Source organism: Pituophis catenifer, unplaced genomic scaffold (assembly GCF_029215685.1).
Source record: "Pituophis catenifer annectens isolate HBS135680 unplaced genomic scaffold, rPitCat1.0.hap2 SCAF_16, whole genome shotgun sequence".
Classification (NCBI taxonomy): domain Eukaryota; kingdom Metazoa; phylum Chordata; class Lepidosauria; order Squamata; family Colubridae; genus Pituophis; species Pituophis catenifer.
In genome coordinates this window covers 12,681,811-12,703,261 of record NW_027256896.1, presented here as the reverse complement: position 1 = coordinate 12,703,261, position 21,451 = coordinate 12,681,811, and the positions used below count along the sequence as shown (strand labels likewise).

General features: G+C 44.2%; 1 protein-coding gene across 3 annotated transcripts in view; it reads right to left on the bottom strand.

The window, feature by feature from the left end:
• The window catches only part of MAPK8IP3 (mitogen-activated protein kinase 8 interacting protein 3), a 66,530-nt gene that overhangs the window by 20,023 nt on the left and 25,056 nt on the right, over positions 1-21,451 (bottom strand). For 2 of the 3 annotated variants that reach the window (XM_070955429.1, XM_070955427.1), the window contains 8 exons: positions 21,312-21,430; positions 19,320-19,331; positions 13,488-13,505; positions 9,434-9,491; positions 8,289-8,441; positions 6,465-6,546; positions 3,765-3,895; positions 776-832 (listed from right to left, as the gene is read on the bottom strand). In XM_070955429.1, the coding sequence (XP_070811530.1) occupies positions 776-832; positions 3,765-3,895; positions 6,465-6,546; positions 8,289-8,441; positions 9,434-9,491; positions 13,488-13,505; positions 19,320-19,331; positions 21,312-21,430 (630 nt within the window). The remainder of the gene's footprint in view (positions 1-775; positions 833-3,764; positions 3,896-6,464; positions 6,547-8,288; positions 8,442-9,433; positions 9,492-13,487; positions 13,506-19,319; positions 19,332-21,311; positions 21,431-21,451) is intronic. The other variant, XM_070955428.1, reaches the window with a different exon arrangement.

The following is a 21,451-nucleotide window of genomic DNA, read 5'->3' as shown; positions in this document are numbered from 1 at the left end:
AAAGAGTCTCGGAGAGTCACACACCAATTAGGCAAACTAATTGTCTCCTGCAAACTCCACTCCCCTTTCGCTCCTCTTTTATTCCCTCTGGGAGGGGCCCTTCATCGTGCACCTGTGGCTTTACTCCCGAGTCGACCCTTGTTCTTTAGCTGTTCCCTTTGTCTGGCAACTCTGTGCATAGGCACACTGGGAACAGGATCCAGCTGTTCGTCTGCCTCACTGATGTCTGACTCCAAAGGCAGCTGATACCTGTCAGATGGCCCTGGCCCCTTCTCTGCCTCTGACGCAGAGCCTTAATCAGAGCTTTCCCCAGTCTCCAGGACTGGCCCATGTTCCTCCTCAACCTCCTCACTGTCGAATCTGCTGCCAGCTCCACTGGTCATTGATGGGCCACAACACACATGTATTTTAAATGCAAGCCACAAAATAACCAGCCATGAAAACTGACCTGTGCCAATCTTCGGTTCATTAACTGTGTATTCTCACAATGAGCAGAAAGCCTAACCCATGGTATCAAAACAATAAGATTGATTGGCATTTGACATCATTCCTGATCCGTCTTTATTATATTCCTACATGACGGTTGTTTGAATCCTCCTTACATGGGTAAAGCCTGAAGCCTCTCCCCAGTGCTGTTCAGGGAGCCATTTGCCCCAGTTTTTAAGGTTCCCTTTAGATGTCATGAATGCCAAATACTTTGGATACTATGCTGCAAGAATATCCTATACAACCAAATTTCTTTGATGACATGTCACAAGGAAGCTCCGCTACTTACAATTGCCAGATGGTGGATTTTTTCTTCTCCTGAACGGAAGGGTGTTCCCGGGAGGCTCTGCAGATAAACAGAAACAGAAAATTCAGAAACAGGACATGGCCAAAAGATGTTTTGCCTACCCCTACATCTCTGGGTAGAGTCACAAATTCAGTTGATTTTCTGGAGGTCACAATAACCCTTCCCACCGCTATTTATTTCTTTAAATTGTTTTTGTCAGTTTTGGATGCCATTTTTTTTCTTTTTAGCTTCCTAACTGCCACATATTTTAGCCTGGGAAATTGGGAGGGGGATTTTTGTTGGAGGGGTGGAAGATTAGCCATAACAACATTCCTTACTCTGGGAGTCAAGGACATTTGCCTGCACCTGGATGGGAGTGACCGGGGATCGTTTCCAGTTGAGCCTGAAGGATGGATTGGACCATGCGATGAACTTGTGGGTGTGGATGAAGAGTTGTGAACTTTCAACTGGGTGGGGAAAACCTGGAAGCTTTCAGATTTGGGTTTTCCTAGATGTGCCCACATGACATCTCTTATAAAGTGGAACTTTGAGGAGTTTATTGCCTTGGTGTTTTATTTTGTTGGGGGTGGTTTTTGGAACCCTGACAGTCTTGCCTAGAAGAAGGTGGCCTCACTAGATGTGGAGGTGTAAAACATCTCCCCTCCAAGTAGAGCAATGTTTCTCAACCTTCGCAACTTTAAGATGGGTATCTATGGAGATTCTCAGTTATCCAGGTCACGGGTTGTCCCAAAGGTGTTTTTTTTCAAGAGGCAACTGGACTTTCTGGTTCGTTTGTTTTTTGAAGATGTTTCAGTCAGGTTTCAGTGTCGTCTCAAAATAAATTGCATTTCCAAACAAATAGTCTTTGATGAAATCTTTCATTTATTAAGCATGACAATCTGTCCCCGATTATATCGTAGCCAACACTGACTTCCTGACCCCAAACCTTCCCTTTCCGTTCCCCAATTCTCTGTGTCTCATTGGCCATCTTCCAAATCACTCTCCCCATATCTACTACTTTAGCTCCCAGGAATGTCACCCCTCCCATCTCATCTCCCAGGGGATATTATCTTCAGGGAAAATAAGTAGGTGAAAATCAAGCGTCCTCTTGCTAGCTCCCCCCTCTTCTCCTCCTTATGTCAGCACTGGAACGAATGTAGTTTGGAGTGCTGACAGTTTCACTTTTCATCCAAGAAGCTTCTTCAGCTCTGACTGGATGGTGGGGAATGGAAGGATTGATGCTCCTTGCAGACAGCTGGACATTTGCATTCTTTTAGCATTTAGTGGGGAATCCTGGGAGTTGAAGTCCACCCATCTTAAAGTTGCTAAGGTGGAGAAACACTGAAGTAGAGGATCAAAAGGAGAAAACTGGGACAAGTTTGGCATCATCCTCTGCTCAATTATATCATCTGCATGTTGTGTTTCACCTTACTGATGAAAGTTTTCCTATGGCTACCCGCTGACTAGTCACAACCCCCAATTTAGGACAGCTTGACCAACTAAGAAGTCTATATCCCCAAGTAAATGCTATTAATGGTTGTATGGAGCTCCCGGGTCTACTGGTAGTCTATTTCAAATGCCAGAACTAAAAGAAGCCAGGGAGCAAAGGAGGTCTGACATTTCGGCAGGCACCTACTAATTTGGTAGGACTTAGGACCGGGGTACCTACGAGACCGCCTTCTGCCACCAGTAGCCTCTCACTGACCAGTACGCTCCCATAGAGAGGGTCTTCTCAGGGTGCCGTCAGTCAAACAATGTCAACTGGTAGCCCCCAGGAGGAGAGCCTTCTCTGTGGGGGCACCCGCCATCTGGAACGAGCTCCTCCCGGAGATATGGAGGATCCCGGATTTGCACACTTTCCACCGTGCCCTCAAAACATTCTTATTCCAGCAGGCTGGTCTGGCCTAACCTCCCTTTTAATTGCTTTTAAATTTGTTTTATAAATTGGGGTGTTTTAAATTTGTTTTGGGCCAAAGTATTTAATGTATTTTTAAATGGTTTTTTAACGTTTGTACTATGTGTATTTTATCTTTTGGCTGTTCACCGCCCTGAGTCCTTCGGGAGTAGGGCGGTATATAAATTTAATTAATAAAATAATAAAAATAAAATAATTTAGCTGTTCATCTTACTTGTGAAAATGTGAACAATTTTTAGGGTCATTGGATCATTGTTCATATACTTGCTCATTTTACTTCTTTAACAAATGTTACAGGGAAATCACCGGAACTAAATTCTTACTGTTTTTTTTTTTTTTAAATATGGCAACTGATCCCTTATCCCCCAGCCTTCCTGCTGGGCTCTGTCCAAGGTTCTGAAACAGGATTGCTAGCCCTCAGAATGGGACTTTTTGGCTCCTACCCTTGGCCACGCCTGCTTCTCCACCAGGCTTCCGCCTCAGGGGATTCTCTTCTCCGCTTTTCTTCTCAGCTGACATGCCCACACCCATTCGCCCTGGCCAGTGGGCCATGGCCCCTCCTTCCCACATGCTTCGGTGTGGCGTGGCCCATTCGACGCCATACTGTTCGTCTCAGGCTTTTAGCTGCCCGGGACAGTTAGCTGCCAGCCAATCAGCTAGTTGCCAATGCTGGCAGCCAGAAGCCATGGTGCAATCGATCACAGAGTGGGGTTGGGGCAGTTGCTGCAGCCAAACAGTCTCAGGAGCTTGTTAGGAGAAGGAAGGGTAGGGGTGGAAGCTCCCCTGCATCTGATCGTGCCTCCCTGATAACGAACGGGAGGACAATAGCACTTAGACTTATATACCGCTTCAGGGTGCTTTATCCTCTCTAAGCGGTTTACCAAGTCAGCCTATGGCCCCCAACAATCTGGGTCTTCATTTTATCGACCTCGGAAGGATGGAAGCCTGAATCAACCTTGAGCCGGTCAGGATCGAACTCCTGGCAGTGGGCAGAGTTAGCCTGCAGTACTGCCATTAACAGTAAAAAACAACACCCCATCCACCTCTAATACGGAAACCAGAGAGGCTCATCCTCACCTGATCATTTCCGTCCACCTGACAGCCTCCTGCAGTTCCATCAGCCTTTCTTTATACTGGTTGCGCTCCATCAGAACGCGAGCCATCTCCACACGGGTGAAGCGCCGTCTCTGAGCAATAGGGATGTTGTCCTGCAGGGGGGAGGAGGAGGACTTCAACCCATGGGAAATGGAAGGGGAAGGAGATTAGTACAACACCAAAGAAGGAAGTTTTAAAAAAACATTAGTTCCCTTTGGGTTTTCTGTTAATCCCACCCTCCCTCCCAGTAATGGATTATTATCTGTAGGTTCTGAAAATTAGCTCCAAACCCATTCAGAGGAGAACTAGCATTTTTTTGGAGAAGCAGCAAAAGTTTAACTACAAGGCAGAAATGTTTACCTATGGGCAGCCATGTTTTATTTTAGAGACTTTGGCAGATTCTGTTTTCACCTCTAGACCAGAGGTCTCCAACCTCTGGGAGTTGAAGTCCACAAGTCTCAAAGTTGCTAAGGTTGGAGACCCTTGCTCTACACCAGTGATGGCTAACCTTTTTGCCGTCGCGTGCCAAAAGGGGGGGAGCACAGAGGGGTCACGCACGTGTATGCCCACACCCATAATTTAATGCACCCCATCCCCAATGCATGCACACGCGACCCCCCTGCGCGACCCTCGCTTTTGGCATGCAATGGCATGGTGGGCCTGGTAGGCCCATTTTTCACCCTCCCCAGGCTCCAGAGGCTTTCTTGGAGCCTGGGGAGGGCAAAAACAGCCTTCCCCACCCCACCCCCCTGGAGGCCCTCCGGAGGCCAGAAACGGCCCATTTCCTGATTTCTGGTGGGCCTGGAAGGCCTGAAAATCAGCTGGCTGGTGCGCACATGCGCGCTGGAGCTGAGCTAGGGCTCAGATAAGGCTCTGCATGCCACCTGTGGCACGCGTGCCATAGGTTCGCCATCACGGCTCTAGATCACATCAATCAGATTGCTTAAAAGTGGTCCAGCAGTTGTCTGGAAGAAAATTTTCCCAATGTAATTCCTGCCAGCCCAACCAAGAATGGCCAGCTCAGCAAAAACTTAAGAAGAAACAGAACGTTCTCAAAATCCATGGAATGGAACATTTTGCACCAACCAACCTACTTAACAGATTTTTCTGCAGGCTAATATTAACATCCAGGCTTAATTTCCTGTCTTTAGATATTAGTAAGAGTTAGTAGGTTCAAATTAAATTAAGTTAATTCTACCCACTGAACAGCTTTAACACAGAGGAGGGATGCTTTGGGGAAAAATGGGATGAAATGCTGAAGGGAAGACTGTTTAAAGCAGTAAACAGGAGGATCGTAATTGTGATAGAAATAAGGACCTTAATTTCTATACAAGTACTGCTTAGATGCATCTCAAATCTCCTCCTGTATCATATGCTCATTCTTATCCATGCATTATATTCAGTTTTTAAAATATCTAAAAACAACTTCACAGATATTTTGGTCCCAGGATCAGGATCAGTATAGCATGACTTTTCTATACGGGCTTGCCATTTAGCACTAACTATGTCTGCTTATTCCATAACACATGAAACATTGGAGAGAATTTTGCATCAGAAAAAAGAAAAATGCACACACGTGGGTAAAAAAAATACCCATGTTAGAGAGAAGAAATGCTGTTAGTACACAAAATTAAAACCAGCCTTCTTAAGAGTATTCATGGGTTGTGTGAATTGGATGATTACATTATTTTGGATTTCAAAGGCCGAACAAGATGATGCATGCAGTCTACAACTATTTTATACGTGTGGGGTTTTGTTTTTTTTAAAGCCACTGACTCTTGTGCATGAGACAGTATCAGACCAGAAAACAAAAGGAGGAGGGATTACCGTATTTTTCGGACTATAAGATGCACCAGAGAATAAGACGCACCAAGATTTCGAAGAGGTAAACAAGAAAAAAAATTTTTTTTGCCCTCCCTGGCCCTTAGGAGCACTCTGCAGGCCTCCCAAACCAGGGGTGAAAGCCAACAGATTCTGGAGAACCGGTAGTGGAAATTTTGAGTAGTTCAGAGAACCGGCAAATACCACCTCTGGCTGCCCCAGAGTGGGGTGGGAATGGAGATTTTATAGTACCCTTCCCCTGGAATGGGGTGGGAATGGAGATTTTGCAGTATCCTTCGCCTGCCATGCTCACCAAGCCACACCAGGCCAACCAAGCCACGCCCACAGAACCAGTAGTAAAAAAATTTGGATTTACCCCTGTCCCAAACCCTTTGCAGGCCCCATTTTTGTGAAAAACGGGCCTGCTTTTGGCGAAAACGGGACGCACCGAGGCGGGGTTTCGAGAGGCCAAAAATGGCTGTATTCGGTGTGTAAGACACACCAACATTTCCACCCTCTTTTTTTGGGGGGGGGAAGTGCGTCTTATACTACAAAAAGTACGGTAACTCTTAAAGCACCCTCCTGTAACTACTATTCAGCTTTTCTAGAATGAGTTTCCTGATGTTTTCAATACACTCAACCTATACAGTGAATGTCGTTCAGGAATGACTGGTTGACAACTTATCTATTCCCATAATCATCAGAATACACTCCACCACCGTGACCATGGACATGGCAATGCTCTGATGTAAACGCGCAGTGATGTCATAATTTCAGGGTCATGATTCAAGGAAATGGAAAAGAAAGACCCTCCCTCCCCAAATCCCCTCTTTCCCTAGGCATTTTAATAATGTAATATACCAATTCTGTACAGAGATAGCTGCTTACATCCTCCACCTCTTCTTTGGGTTCTCGGCGGGCAACTATCACCTCCGATTTCACTCTGGGGAGGGGGAGAAGAATGAAATTTATGAAACAAGTCCAGAGGTTACACAAAGGCAGAACAGGAAAAAAAACTTGAATTTTCAATCATCAGATAGGCTGGTTTCTTACCTGTCTCCCAAATCTAAGAAAAGTTAGTAGACATCTTTGCATTATCTTGAGAATAGTTGGAAGACAGGAAGTGTCTCTTAGGAAACTAGGTTTAATCCACATGCTTTCTGACAGATAAACTAGCCATTATAGTGGCTGCATGGGGTCAGATTATTTGAAGATTATTTGTCTTTTCCTAGTCATATCTACCCAACCCACCAGAGCAGGGAAGCATGAGATGTTACAGGTTCGCTCTCCTAAGGAAGTCCATCTGGTGGGGTCAAGAAGGGTCTTCTCTGTAATGGCTCCCTCCCTGTAGAACATTATCCCTGGGGAGCAAAGGTTGGCCCTCACTTGATACTCTTTTGCAAGGTCTTGAAGATGGTTTTGTCAGTGGGACTGGGACTCCAGAGTGGTATGAAGCCCATCGAGTAATTGGTTGGATGGAAAGCTCATTGGGTTTTGCATTTGGGGTTTTATTTTTATAAACCATCCAGTCAACATGAGTGAGTTGGGCAGCCATATATATTTTCTAAAATAAATAGATGCTGCCCTTGATATGAAAAAGAGAGAAACTAGAAGATGTAAATCAGATCAGGGCATGAAGAATAGATCAATAAAAAAGAGTAACCAAGAATTTTATAGTCCTTTCAAAAACATTGTGTGATTTCTAAGTCCCAGTTCAGTGGATTTGTATTTTTCTTAATTACATTCACAACAATAATATGAAGCGGGAATCAGATCTGGAAAATTAAATTAAAAATTGAAATTTATAAGCTGCCCATCTCACTGTCCATTGACTCTGTGAGGCTTTCAACATTGTAAATAAAGCTACAAAAAGTTGAAACATTAAATATTTTAATTTTAAAAATGGACACAGGTGAATGTTACACAGTAGAATTTTGTGAATCTTTCAAAAGGACTTTATGGATTATAAGGATTCATAAAGTCTTTTTCCTCTACAACATTAAAGGTTCTCCTTGTCCGTTTTTAAATCTTGGTGTTTACATGTAGCTGTTATGACCCAGCTCCCCAAACACGACAAACCCCACTGAAATGAACTCAAAAGATTCCTTTAATTTGCCGGCACCCCGGCAAAAAGTTTCTCTCTCAACGCAGGCTAACAAGTCTGTCCGGCAGGGAGATGAATAGTTGTCTGTCACATCTATTCATCTCCACCCCCTGCCTTTTATCCCCAGAGCTAGGGTGGGCTTTGCTAGCAGGGATGGCTCTTCCGTCCCAGGGATCGGCCCATAGATTTCCACTGCTCTCCTCTCCTCTGCCTTCTGCGCAACCACGCATCAGGCACAGGACAAAGCTGTTCCTCCTCTTCCACCTCCAGACCTGGGGGCTGTTGACTCTCCATCTGAGGCTGATAGGCAGTCCAGGCTCCACCTCTGTCTCTCTCTCTGCCAGCTCCATTCCTTCTTCCCACTCTGAGCTCTCAGGTTGCCTTGATGCTGACCCTGACTTCCACGCCTCCTCCTCCTGATTTGGCTGCTGGAGGGGCCGGCGGCCAACAAGCCACAACACTAGGTTTATGTGGTTAGGTTAGGAGTGCTGACTATCTCAGTTGCCTAATGCTGTATCTATTTCAACCCTAGAGAAATAATCCCACTTGAGAAATGAATCCAAAAGTAGACTGCCACTCACTTTTTAAGCTCTTCCTCCAGTTCCTTGATGCGGGCTTCCATCTTAGATTTCGCCTGCTTTGCTGCTTCCAGCTCTCCTTTCAACACCTCTTGTTCTCCTGTAAGCTGGTCCACTTTTGCAATTAAGTCATTCTTCACAATATTCAAAGCATTTCTGCAGCACGGCAAGTCATCAAAAGAAACAGAAATATATTCAGCCTCAGAATATGGCTAGCATCATAGGAAACACTTTTGGGGAAAAAAACATTGATCGGTAACATAAGGAACAATGGGATATCGTGGAGAGTCATAGATAAAGCATAAGGTATTTAAACTAAATCCTGCATTTTAATTAATTGGGCTCGCTTCGTGCCAAATTATCAATGCAACGAAAATAAACAGATTCGAGGCTTTCCTAACCAGGCCACTAAATTGTCAGCTATAAATCTTTCCCAACCTGGCTATGGGTGTTGGGAGTCCACCAATATCTGGGGCTCCAAGAATAACAAAGGATGTGGCATGGACAGAAAATGTTCCCCACAATTTGCCTTTGCAAACTGATTGGGTAGGTTGCAGGGGTGGGCTTCAAAAATTTTAGCAAGGGGTTCTCTGCCCGGTTGCTGGGTGGGCGTGGCCATGGTGGGCATGGCCTAGTCGGCCTCCTGCACCATGGCAAGGGGGCATTTTTGCCCTCCCCAAGCTCCGGAGGCTTTCCTTGAGCCTCCGACAGGGCAAAAACGGCCTCCCCAGACTCCAGAGGTCCTCTGGAGGCTGGAAACGGGCCCATTTTTCCAGAACTTCCAGTAGGCCCGTTTTTCACCCTCCCTGAGCCTCCGTGTGCACCCTGCATCCAAAATGGGCCACGTGGGGACTTCTGGGAGGGGCAGGGTGGGTAGGGCTAACCAGGAGTAGGATTTGGGGGTTCTCTGAACTGAACAGAATCTTAGCTAGAGGTTCTCCCGAACCCTCAGCAGCCCACCCCTGGTAGGTTGGGTGAAAAAAGCTGCAAAACCCCAATGGGCAAAGATCTCAGCAGAGATGAAGAAATCAAGGACAAGATGAACCGAACAAAACCGACACACGCAGCATCTCGTCAACTAGGAACTCATGCTGAACTCACAAGGAAGCAGGAAATTTTGATCTGGAGAAAGGGAGGGGGAATCTTACTTGGTCTCTAGCAGCTGCGAATTCTCCATCAAGAGATTCCCCACTTCTTTGCCCATTCCTGGGGGAGGTGGAGAAAAAAAAAACCCATACAAATTTTGACACATACATTTTGGCAAAAGAAAAGAAAAGCTCTCTCTTTTTTGAAGAGATATAACTTTCTTGTTCAAAAGCTTCTCATTAGTTACAGAGAATGGAAGGAATGGCACCAGAAGATGTGTTCCATTCATCCCAAAACTTCCTTCAGAATTTAAGGTGGAAGATTATTTGGGGGGCTTGAAATGCTTGCCTGCAGATTTGCTGCCTATACTCTAAATAGCTGTCATTTTTTTTTTAAATAAAAAAAGTCTAGCTAAGGACCAGTTCAAACTACACTGGCTTGATTTCATTCTGGATTTTAAAAAATCATGATTCTGAAAAGGCAGAATGGGGCAGAGGTCAGCACGCTAAATTCAGCAACTCTGGATTCATTTTCTTGTTTAGCCCAGATACAAACTGAGCATCATTCACAGTCTAAAGTATTTAACAGAATTGGTGCAAATTTGTTTTTTTTAAAAAAATTAGAAAATGACTATATAAGCTACTCTTCAAGGAAGGTTGATACAAACAAGGAATAATTATAATGAAAATTTTCTTTGGAGCTTAACAGCCGATGGCAACCCTTTGTCAATCATGGGATGGGAAACTAAGCATCCTTGGCCTGGTCATTCTTTGGACAGAAAACCACTAAGGAATCAAGGACTATGAGCTAGGCTGGGAAGTCCTCCAAAAAGGCTTGCCAGAAAAAAAAAAAACTGTGGCAAATCACCTTCATACTGTTGGCAAGAACAAGTAGCAATTTGTCTGTGAAGTTATCAAGAGCTTACATCAAGGGTACCTTAATTTGCCTTCTGCACAGGCCGCGACACCTTGCCTGAATTAAAAAAAAAAAATACTAAATAGGATTGGTCCTGGTTTGCCTCTGGATCGGAAATACATGGAAGGGAATTCTGGGAGGTAGGCTAGACTGAGAAAACAAGAAAAGTTCCTAATAGTACAATCTCTCATTTCCATAATTTTTCCAAGAAATGTACATGAAGGTGGCCACGAAGTCCACCAAACCTATACTCAACCTGAAGGAGACCTCATATTTTTACCTCAGCATGTAATTGCTGAATTGGTCCTCCTATTACAAGGCCTTCAGGTTCTTATAACCCATCTGTCACCTGGCTCTTTTTTTAACCTAATACTTCGTTGACATAAAACATTCATTCAACCAGAGGACAACTGCCCAATTTATCAAGGCCACTGAAAAATCTGTATTCTCATTATACTGAATCGCTTTTTCTAGAAATCTAGAGGCATATTACAGTACTGACAGAAGGAATTCCACAAGTGCATTCCAAACTTGACAGTCTTTTTAGTTTTTGAGAATCTTTAAGGGTTTTTTCACAAATAACATAACCTTTCTCTCCCAAGTGATTGAATAAACTGAGATACTACCTCTGATTTAGATGGACCTCAAACCATGAAAGAGTCATTTGGAGGTCTTGGAACCACCTAAGCCCGTGATGGCGAACCTATGGAACGTGTGCCACAGGTAGCACACGGAGCCATATCGGTGGGCACATGAGCATTGCCCTAGCTCAGCTCCGGAATGCATGCAGGCCAGTCAGCTGATTTTCGGGCCTTCTGGGCCCACCAGAAGTCGGGAAACGGGCTGTTTCCGGCCTCCAGAGGGCCTCAGGGGGGTGGGAAGGCCATTTTTGCCCTCCCCAGACTCCAAGAAAGCCTCTGGAGCCTGGGGAGAGTGAAAAACGGGCCTTCCGGTCCCACCGGAAGTTGGCAAATGAGCTGTTTCCGGCCTCCGGAGGGCTTCTTGGGTGGGGGAGAAAGCCGTTTTCCTCCCTCCCCAGGCTCCAAGAAAGCCTCTTGGAGCCTGAGGAGGGCAAAAAACGGGCCTAGTGGGCCCACTGTGCCATTGCGTGCCAAAAGCGTGGGGAGCGTGGGGGGGGGGTCACGCGTGCATGCACGGGTGAGTGGGGTACATTGAATTATGAGTGTGGGCACGTGCGACCCCCGCTTTTGGCACGCGATGGCAAAAAGGTTAGCCATCACTGAGCTAAGCTTTATCTAAGATAAGTTATATCAAGAAAGGCTTCCTGTGTATGGTCCTATCCTTGCAGCCAATTCGATTGCATTGAAGTTTGTTCTTTATAGGGCAGATTTCACTTCAAAGCACTGAGAGCTCAACAGAGAAGAAACAGATTTCTTCTATTACAAAATGGAAACGGTACTGCTTTGAATCATTTCGTCCCCATTTCAGATGTTAAAAGAAGAGGTCTTCTAGAGATCAATAACATAGCCAACTTCAACCAGCATCCAAACTCTCTTTTACTTCAGACTAGGTAGGAAAAATAAACTGGTTTTTGTTTTTTAATATGTGGGGTCTGTTTAGGTTGCTTTCATGGGACAAATGCACACTCAGGACAAATGAAAAGTTAACAAGAGAACCATGGGAGCATACATAAGAAGTGAGAACACATCACAACACACCGGAGGCAGTGCACAGACCTTCTTCCCACAATCAGATGGAGATGAGTTAGAGATGGCAGAGGAATGCCCACTTCCCAGGGAGAATGGAAAAGCAGCTGCAGTTGTGTTTGACAGGACATGAAGAGATTAGCCCCTTTTGATGTTTCAGGCAGCCTTTGATCTGCACGCCGTTTCGTAGGGCACAACCAAGAACTAAATCTTTGGGGACATTAACAAGGAACTGCTCCTTGTCTTGCCTTTTCCTTTTGAGTCCAATCTGGCTAGTGAAAGAGTCCACTACTCGTCATTCTAAAGGTAAAGGTAAAGGTTCCCCTCGCACATATGTGCTAGTTGTTCTAGACTCTAGGGGGCGGTGCTCATCTCCGTTTCAAAGCCGAAGAGCCAGCGCTGTCCAAAGATGTCTCCATGGTCATGTGACTGGCATGACTCAATGTCAAAGGTGCACGGAACGCTGTTACCTTCCCACCAAAGGTGGTCCCTATTTTTCTACTTGCATTTTTTACGTGTTTTCAAACTGCTAGGTTGGCAGAAGCTGGGACAAGTAATGGGAGCTCACCCCCTTACGCGGCGCTAGGGATTCGAACCGCTGAACTGCCAACCTTTCGATCGACAAGCTCAGAGTCTTAGCCACTGAGCTACCGTGTCCCTTTTACTCTTCATTCTAGCACTCCTTGAACATTCAGAGAGGAAAGATGAGCAATGGGGACTTTTGTAAGAACGGGGGGAACTTGGTCCACGCCATCCAATCCTGATATTTAATGCAGACTTTGAATGCAAGTTTCTTTAGATATGACCTTCTCCAATTTAGAATAGAATGATGAGCTTTTAATCAATAATATCGCTAAATAAAGAGCGAGTCGGGAATTTCAGCTGCCACACCAAGGATCATCTGGTCGTCTCTGAGTAGATCCCTTAGAATGAGTTGCTTGTATTTTTAATATTCTTTTTCCAACGGGTGGTGGAAAGAAGCTATAATAGACCATCTCTACATGCAGAAAATTAGCAGTTCAGGAAAAGCCTTTTCCCACCCACCCCACATTATTTTCTGAAATGTGTGATTTTTGAAAAGAAAAGTTTGGAGCACGAGTTAGAAAAACTGCCCAAAGCATCAGCACAACATGTCAAGGTAAACGAATCACAAGGAAGTGGACTGCTTAGAGACAGATCTTCCCATCAGCTTGCCCCAAGGAGCAGTTTCCACAAGAAAGAAATGGGGGAGGCAGGGAAAGACCCATTTTATGGCCCCCACTTGGAAGCTGCTTGAAACATCAAAGCGGATAACCACCTAAGTCCCAAGAGAAGAGGAGAGGACAGTAATACCTCCTAGATGATGGCAACTGAAGAAGATCTGCTTCTCAATAAAAAAAAGCACCTTCATTACCATCACAGGGATCAATACAAAAAACATAAACCAAAGTCCCAGAGGAGCCCCAGAAAGAAGACCAAAAAAAAAAGGATGAAGAGATGCCAAGTGAAAGGAAAGGGGAACAACCATACGTTTTAAAACTGGCTTTCGCCTTACCAAAGAAATCATCCCGTACTATGAAAGTCATTGCGTATGAGAGAAGAGGAAGGGAAGGAGCAAAGGATCCAGAGGGGGAAGAGATACAGAAGAGAAAAAAAAGGGGGGAAGGGAAAGGGAGGGCAGGGAGAGAGAGAAAAAGCAGCCATTAAATACAACTCAGCAAATGGTGATACCGTCTTTAGCACGTATGTGTATGGGGAAAAAAATCATTTACATGACAGCAAGGCAATTCTTCACCGGTTTGATCCAGCTTTAGCAGAAGGACCTGGTCCTTGAGTGAAACCAATCAAGTGACAACTCCTGAAGGGCATCATTGTTCTCTCCACCTGAGTAACAACCACCTTTCACATCGTCAGATGTGGTAGTAGAAAATACAGCCTAGAGAAGTTCCAGAAGAATATAACTTCTGGGTCGAAAGCTTGAAGGAGCACCCTCCCTCTTCTGATTTCAAAAGAACATCTGTCCCAAAACCTTCTCCTCCTTTGGTAAATAAACTGTTGTCTGTGGAGTTGTTGGTGCTCTCTGAATTTGGTTGTTTTCTTGCAGATGTTTCATTATCAAACTAGGGGAATTTTTGGTGGGTGGAGGTGTGTCTGGGGATTGTCATGCGAGTCGCGTCTGGTCTCTGGGGGTTATGTGAATTTCGTTGTATGGGTATACTGGGTATACCCGTACAATGACAATAAACTTTATTTATTTAACATCTTCCATGTGAATGAATGAGTTTACCTAATTGGGTTGCCTAGTTAAGCTTAAGATGTTACTTAGTTGGGTGTCGGGTCAAGACCAAGAACAATGTGGAACTATTCAGTCAGAGGTGATATTCAGCCGGTTCGGACCAGTTTCGGCAAACCGGTAGTGGAAATTTGTACTGGTTCGCCAAACCGGTTGGCCCCGCTCCCACCCACCCGCTGCTCGCCCCGCCCACCCCACCCTATATATGTTGCCTTCGCCATGCGGCCCAGCTAATCACCTTTCCTCTGCACCTCGCCCACTCTGCTCACCAAAGGTAAGCATGCCGCCCACTTGCCGTTTCGCCTTGAGTCAGGGCCCAGGGAGGCACCATTCCCCAAGGCCCCGCAGCCTCTGCCCGCTCACCGTTCACCTTGGCCAGGTTGAGGAACGCGCCATTCCCCGGCCTTGCCCCGGAGCCTCCGCAGAGTCCAGCTCTTTATCTGCTTACACACAGCAGACAGAATCTTGCCAAACTAAATAGTAATCTTGCCTTACTACTCCTAGCGCACTGGATATGACGTAGGAGATTGCCTAGAGAATGGCTATTCTAAATCTCTTCCTCTGTCTTCTATCCGGCTCCAGGCTGTTCTGCCTCTTGTCTCACCCCCTTTCTGGAATGTGCTCCCCCCACCTTCCTTGAAAACTGCTGTTTTGCTGTAGTCCATCAACCCAGTTTTCCCTCCATGGGCACCACTGTCCCTCACATTGGATAATGAAACATCTGCAAGGGAAAAAACCAAGCTCGAAGGGCACCGAGGACTCCCTAGTTCAACCTTGAGCTACAAATATTCTCTTCTAAAGTGTTGTCTGAAGAATTCTAAAGAAACCCAAAATCAAAATCATATGCCCTGTTTTTTTGTGGGTTAGATCCAGATGTTCTTTCCTTTTGAGAGAACAAGAGGGAGGTTTTGGGAAGAGCTCCTTGCATTCAAGGAACAAGGAATTTGGGGATCCGTCTCATCATGGTATCCTTAAGTCCACCTCTCAGAACTGGAACATAGCAGATGAAGAATGCTGTTGCTCTAGGACCCTGTTTTTAATGTTATAACAGCAAGAATCTTTCCTCCTATCGAACAAGATTTCTGTGCCTGTCCTAGGCAAGATACACAAGTAATAAACAAACAAACAAAAAAATTTGGAGGAAGGAACCATCGAAACCAAACAGTGCCTTTTCATAGGCTGCAACCAAATTAAAGATCTTCATTACTTATTCAGTCATTCTCAAAGGCAATGAAAGAGGATTAAAGAGGGCATAAAATATCTTGGATTCAACCCTGGGGATGTAGGCCCACTTCTGTAGTATTAAAAACATAGAAACACCCAAACTCTAAGGAAGAGCTCGTCTTCTCTTGGAGGAGGAAGAGGATGGTGCGAGGAAAGTCCTAGCATTTTTACTCTCTGGAGAGAGTAGATGCTAGTATTGATACTTTCTTTGGAGAAGCAGAGGGATGTAAAACTGGAAGCAACAAAGAGAGTAAACCGGGGTTGGTAAACCTTTTTCTATTAAAGGTTGCATTTTGGGAGTGGGGGGGGGATGATGTCTCGGGGACCCTGTTTCCAGGAGCTAGAAGAACAGTAAGGGAGAAGCACAGCTTCTTTCTCTCTCTGCCATGTCCCTTTCTTTCTTTCTTTCTTTCTTTCTTTCTTTCTTTCTTTCTTTCTTTCTTTCTTTCTTTCTTCTTTCTTTCTTTTTCTTTTCTCTCTCTCTCTAACACTCTCATCTCATCTATCCATTTTGATTTCTGGGAAATTCACTTTCTTTTCCTCCGTTTCCTTATCTTCTTCTCCTTATGAGTTTTGGCCCATTTGAACCAGTGGTGGGATTCACCGGTTGTAACAACCGGTTCGCTTTGTGCGCCTTCCGGAGGCCGGAAATGGGCCTGTTTCCAGACTTCCGGTACTTCTGATAGGCCTGTTTTTCGCCCTTCCTAGGCTCCAGAGGCTTTCCTTGAGCCTCCAGGAGGGCGAAAACGGCCTCCCCCAGGCACCGGAGGCCCTCTGGAGGCCAGAAACAGGCCCATTTCTGGACTTCTAGTAGGCCCATTTTTCGCCCTCCCAGAGCCTCCGTGTGCACCATGGCATCCAAAATGGGCCGTGTGGAGACTCCTGGGAGGGGCGGGATGGGAGGGATCAGCCAGTCCTTGGAACAACCGGTTCAGCAAACCAGATTAAAATTAACAACAGGTTCTCCTAAACTGGTCCGAACCGGCTGAATCCCACCCGATTAGAATCACAAAACCTGGTCTTGACTGAGGCTAAATAACTCGAGAGCTGCAGGTAGCCTATCCTGACAACAACCTCCCAATTTCAGAGATATGATGAAAACATTGGGTTTCTTGGTGCTGCTTCTACCGCTATCTTTAGAATAAGAAAATAAAGGAAACAAGAACTTTAAGAATTCCACTGGATTAATCTAAACAAGCTTTCTGCTAAATACAGTACTTGACCGGATGATGATTTTATTGGATTTTGTAGGCCTCTGGGTCTTAAAAATCTGAAACACTGGTTTGCCAAGTCTTGTCACAAGTATCTGCTGTTGCTTTTAAGATATGCCAGTTAAGGATGGCTTCATCATTTAAGTAAAGCGCAGGGAATATTAATGGCAGGGCAACAGGTTGGTGTAAGAAACAAAATACCCTTAAAACAACCTTTTCTTTATAATACTGGGTCAACTTTTATCAAAAGCTGCTGGAGCTAGATTGAGCAACTTCCAAATCTATGTCCTTCTGTCATATAAGCTTAACTAAGTGGAACGGACAACGAAAGGTTTTTGGCTTCCTCTGGGCCGTTCCTCTAGATCAGTGTTTCTGAATCTTGGCAGAAAATGAGTGGACTTCAATGTCCCCAGCCGACATGATGGCTATGGAATTCTGGGAACTGAAGTCCATACATCTTCAAGTTGCTAAGGTTGAGAACACTAGTAGAGATGGTGCTGCTAAGGCAACAGAGTTCCATATCCAAGGGTAATTTTGCTCAGCAATACTACAACCTTGCCAAGGACCAAGGCGGCTCCAAATTATGGGCAGTCAATTACATACAAAATACATACAAGCAGGGTATGATGGCAATCTCCTTTTTCTACGGTTGCCTCTCCAGGAACTGGTTTTCCAAAAGCACATGGCTTTTGATTCCAAAAGGAATGCAGAGCCATCAAGATGAGTAGCTATTTGTCTAAAGCAGTGGTGAAATCCAAATTTTTTTACTACCGGTTCTGTGGCCATGGCTTGGTGCGCGTGGCATGGCTTGGGCACGTGGCTTGGGGGGGCGTGGCAGGGGAAGAAAATCTCCATTCCCACCCCACTCCAGGGGAAGGATACTACAAAATCTACATTCCCTCTCCACTCCTGGGGGAAGGATACTGTAAAATCTCCATTCACACCCCACTCCTGGGGGAAGGATACTGCAAAATCCCCATTCCCTCCCCATTCTGGGGCCAGCCAGAGGTGGTATTTGCTGGTTCACTGAACTGCTCAAAATTTCCGCTACCGGTTCTCCAGAACCTGTCAGAACCTGCTGGATTTCACCCCGGGTCTAAAGTCATCAGGCATTCAAACTGACCCAAGGGAAATTTTAAATCATACCAGGTGGTACCACCTAGTTGGTCTTGGTAGATTTTCAAAAATTAACTAAGAATGAATTTGATTAGGGCTTTAGTTGAGAGACTACAAGGACATTCCAGTGTTGTAGATAAGACTGGGAATTTGGAGGGGAAAAATAGCCAAGAAAGAAGTGCCAAATTACTCTGCTGAATCCACGGGGTCAACCAAGAGTTAAGCTCCATCCAAGGAAACCATCTTTTAAAGCCAGTAGACCTCAAACTGAACTCTAGCAAAGAAGGGGAAAGTATAACTGTTCAAGTGAATTAGTTCCTGATTACATGAGATTAAAGAAAAACAATCTCTTGCATTCTCCTCTAAAAGTCCCAGGATTATTATTAACAATTGGAAAAGGAGAACATCACAAACTAACTAATTGTCCAGTAGTTGTTTTCTCCACCCATTCCTTGTTAGTTTATTAGAAGTAGCGCCAGATCCATCCAGTTAACATTAATTAAGACAGCAATTTCATTCTGGCAACCCCTAAATATTGCAGGACTATAATTCTCATTATCCTTGACTGCAGGCTAACCTGATTGGGGATGAAGCCCAACTAGAACACAGGGTGAAAGAAACTGGTGACTTAAGCACCATTCTCCCAAATGAGGGTTTTTTTAAAAAAAAAATCACCTAAGAATGGATGGATATTTAATTTCAGGCTTTGAGTCCTGACATGTCTTAATTAATAAAGAAAATACAGTCTTCATCCCATATATCAGGATATCCCACCTTAAATCCCAAAGTAGATGGGATCAAATAGACAGATAGGATGGAGACTGCAGGAAGGAAATGAAAGCAAAAAACCAGAAAGTGATTTCTTGTATTCAGATACCTAACTGTCAGGAGCAAGCAATCATCATCATCTTCTTTTAACAACCCCATAATACCTTGCGGGGTGGAGTCTGGGAAACTGAATGGAACTAGCAGAGTGTTTACTGGCCGGATGCCCTTCCTGTTGCCAATGGAGAGTTTTGTTCAGCAGATATATTCTCATAGTACCCAGAGAGAGAAATATCTGCCTCTATCTAGGATCGAACTCACAGCCTCCTGATTGTGAGGCGAGAGCTCCACCTCTAGGTCACCGCGCCACTCCTTAGGAGCAAGCAACCACAGCCTCTCATAAATACCCAGTCAGTACCTTTATTGTTTGCCACATATGTTACAAGAATCTCTTCATACTGCTTGCCTTTCCCTGGGAATGACCAGTTAAGTCTTAATGGCTCTTGGGGGAGGTCAAGCTTATGCTGTATGTGGCTGCACACAATGATTCCAAGCTAGGTCCTTGCTTGACTCCTCCTTCCAGCCTAGCTGGCAGGTTCCCAACATCCACTGTCCAAACTAATAAAAGTAGGGAAAGGTAAGAACCAAGTTAACAAAAGGAACTTTGACAGGATTTATTACATGTGAATATCCTCTTCATTTGTTTTAAAATTCTAGAAAATAAAAAAAGGAGAAGGAGAAAATAAACCAGGAAACTAAGGAGAGGAGAAATACACACCTGAAAATTCCCCTATGGGCCATGTCCCACGAAGCACAGAGAGAGGAAGGAATGGAGGGGGGGGGGAGGGAAAAAAAGTCAATCAATGTCTAAAACCAACAACAACAAAAAATAATTCTTGGATTTTTTTTTTAAAAAAAACAACTCCCTCCTCCCTTCCCAAGACCCCAAGACAATGATTCTGCCGTTTCCGTATCAAAAAGCATGAAATCATAAAGACAAGGTCCACCGTGACCATAAACAGCATGAATTTACATGAGGAAAAAAGCATGAGGGGCATGAGAGGGGAAGGGTCGATGTTTCAGATGAAAATGTGTCTGAGGAGCTTGCGAGCACCTCATTTAACCTTGCTTTTTCTCACAGTAGTATTTGGTTTTCATTAAGAAATTTCTCTTGCTTTCTTTGCATTGTTCTGCTTCAACACAGCGAGGGATAAAAGAAAAACATGACTCTTTTTTTGAAACCAAAATCTCACTAAAATGCTTAGGAGTGTCCCACCAGCAGCTCCACCAAAACCTCAAGCATACCTTAGATGTCTACCAAGGATATTTGTCTTGTCCCATGGTTAGATATTTGTGTGTGTTCTTGAACGGTTTGGATTCAGGTGTCACATTATCACATCTGATGTATTTTACTTGTTCCTACTATCTCTCTACGGGGTGTGGAGGAGGGAAGGAGAATGGAATAAGTTATGGTTTGTTTGAGGGCAAGCAGCCCGTAACCGTGGCTTGCTATGGATTGCTTATGGATTGCAACTGTAGCTTAGCATGACATGCAAATGGAGAGTATGATTTGTTGGTAGTTTTCTGGTTTGTTCGTGATTTCCTTTGGGCCTCAAACATCCTTCTAACTCTCCTATAAGATGCCAAGTGAGCCCAACAATTAAAGACTGGCAGGAACCAACCAGAAATTGAGCAAACAAGTTATGAGCGAGGTGCTGTGAAGACCTGACTCTTCCCTCCAAGAACTGGGTTAGGTTGGGGGGGATTTTCTTTGGTCTGGCAAATCTTTTTTATAGATGGTTGTGAGCAGACTAGAATCATTATATACTGTAGATGGCCGTATAAGTCAAATGAAGATCTAAAGGCAACAACCGGTAAGCTAAGGTTTGTTTAATCATAGTTTCTTAAATAAATCCTAGCTGGCTGGGATTAATCCATAAAACATTGCTCACAAACCATAATAGCTGGGTACACCCAACGTACTACAGGTATCTTCATTTAGCGACCAAAATTGGAACCCAGAAACTTGATTGTTTAAGTGAAGTGGTTGCTAAGTGAACCTGTGGCTGTACAAACTATTTCCTTTGTTTTAAGCTCATTGATTAGCTATCTGCTCTATAGCTTATTTGCTTTACTAAATGCTTTTTAAAACCTTTGCTACGAATCTCTAACATGCTTAACTGGATAGGTTGCTGTGCCTTGCAAGTGGAGGAAAAAGTGAGAACAAAACATGATTCCGATCAGAGAATCCAGCTTTTTTTAAAAAAACAATGACATCTTTTAAAGGTATAATAAGTTCTAAGGTTAGGAAGAATAACTGCCTCAAAGGTGAGAGAATTGAACAGGCAAGATTCTTAGTAGCCGGAGAGTAACAAGTATCATTTACACCACAAAACTCTTTCCCAACCTTGAAACTAATGGAATAAATTAAGCAAATTAATTAGAAAATGCAGAACAACAACAAAAAATATTCATACATGTTTTAAGAGGCTACGTTTATATATACCGCAGAATTCTGCATAACCCCGATTAGTAAATTTTTGCCTTTTTCATACCTAAACTCTCCGGCATACATTAGATAAATCTTAGAATTTGAAATTAAAATGGCATGGATTGGTTTCCCCCTTTCCTTTTCTCTAGATATTTCAATGATCCAGTTAAATATGTACTGACATGCGATAAATTCGTGTCCAGAACCTACTTCGAAGTATGGTTGTGAGGATAATCAAGGGAAGGATTTTAAAAGCCATGCCTTTGAAATAATCTTTACCTAGGAGATCTGCTCCTTCATCCACGTCTCCAATGGCCTCTGAGCCCACTTCAGTAAGCTCGGTATACAGTGAATCAGTATTGATGCCAAATGCTTTATTCACTATCCCTTGTGTTGGGCTATTTAATAAGAAGAAAAAT